Source organism: Mustela nigripes, chromosome 5 (genome assembly GCF_022355385.1).
Source record: "Mustela nigripes isolate SB6536 chromosome 5, MUSNIG.SB6536, whole genome shotgun sequence".
In the NCBI taxonomy this organism is placed as follows: domain Eukaryota; kingdom Metazoa; phylum Chordata; class Mammalia; order Carnivora; family Mustelidae; genus Mustela; species Mustela nigripes.
In genome coordinates this window covers 66,242,732-66,243,774 of record NC_081561.1, presented here as the reverse complement: position 1 = coordinate 66,243,774, position 1,043 = coordinate 66,242,732, and the positions used below count along the sequence as shown (strand labels likewise).

Sequence of the window (1,043 nt, the reverse complement as noted above, 5' to 3'; positions counted from 1 at the left end):
TATGTTGAGTGTAGGGGGAATTGGAGGAAGGTGACAGCTTACAGGCTACTGCAATAGTCCAAGCAGGTGCCAGAGAGAGGTGAGGAAGGACAAAACCAGGATGTTAGACGCTGGAGATGAGAGGAGGATCAAGATCTAGGAGTTTTTCTTCTTTTCTTTTCTTTCTTTCTTTTTTTTTTTTTTTAGATTTTATTTTTTTATTTCAGAGGGAGACAGAGAGCATGAGTGGAGTGAGGGGCAGAGGGAGAGGGAGAAGCAGACTCCACGATGAGCAGAGAGCCCAATGTGGGGCTCGATTCCGGGACCCCAGGATCATGACCTGAGCCGAAGGCAGATGCTTAACTGACTGAGCGACCCAGGCATTCCTAGGAGAAGGATTTAAAAGGGACATCAACACTGGCCCTGGACTGATGAGGAGGAAGGAGTAGAGGGTAGACTCCTCCTTTTTCCCTCTTTTTTGTGTCCTTCTGTCTGTCCACCCATGGACACCTACTACTTCCTCAGTTGCAATAAAGCACAGTGGTTATGAGCCTGACTCTGGGTTCATGATCCTCAAGTAGCTTAATTAAATATGTGGTGCCAATTAGGTATGTCATCGCGTGATGTGGGACACCTTAGAGACCCAGCTTGGTTCTCCTCCAGTGCCTCCTCTTGGAGTTGTACCTGATTTTATTACCAGTTTTCATCCGAATCCACTGGGGAATGGGACGATTCTGCTTTTGTTTCTTGGCCAGGAATCGCTTGATCCTCAAAGTCTTGTGAGAAGACATGGTCAATTAACACCGTGCAGCACACAGCAGGATGGCAGCGAAAAAGAGAAAGCCTGACTCTGGGTTCAAATCCCACTTCCACCACATACTTGCTATGTGACATCAGGGCAGGCTGGCTCAACCTCTCTGTTACTCAGTTTACCTACCTGTAAAGCAAGGATGACAGCTAAGAATTAGTTACTGTATTTCATTAATCCTAAGATTCCTATTTAACATTTCTGGAATCAGGGAATCAAAGACATGACATGGAGTAATTACCAGCATCATTTTTTT

The 1,043-nt window shown here is 45.6% G+C and overlaps 1 protein-coding gene across 1 annotated transcript; it reads right to left on the bottom strand.

The window, feature by feature from the left end:
- Positions 1–583: 583 nt before the first annotated feature.
- Positions 584–794, bottom strand: LOC132017320 (large ribosomal subunit protein eL39-like). Its single transcript, XM_059399109.1, has one exon. It carries the CDS (start codon positions 768–770, stop codon positions 615–617), a length of 156 nt encoding a protein of 51 aa, XP_059255092.1. The 5' UTR covers positions 771–794; the 3' UTR covers positions 584–614.
- Positions 795–1,043: the final 249 nt, after the last annotated feature.

Excerpts from the sequence above, each read along its gene's own strand:
- LOC132017320 (XM_059399109.1), bottom strand. The coding sequence starts at position 770 with ATGTCTTCTCACAAGACTTTGAGGATCAAGCGATTCCTGGCCAAGAAA.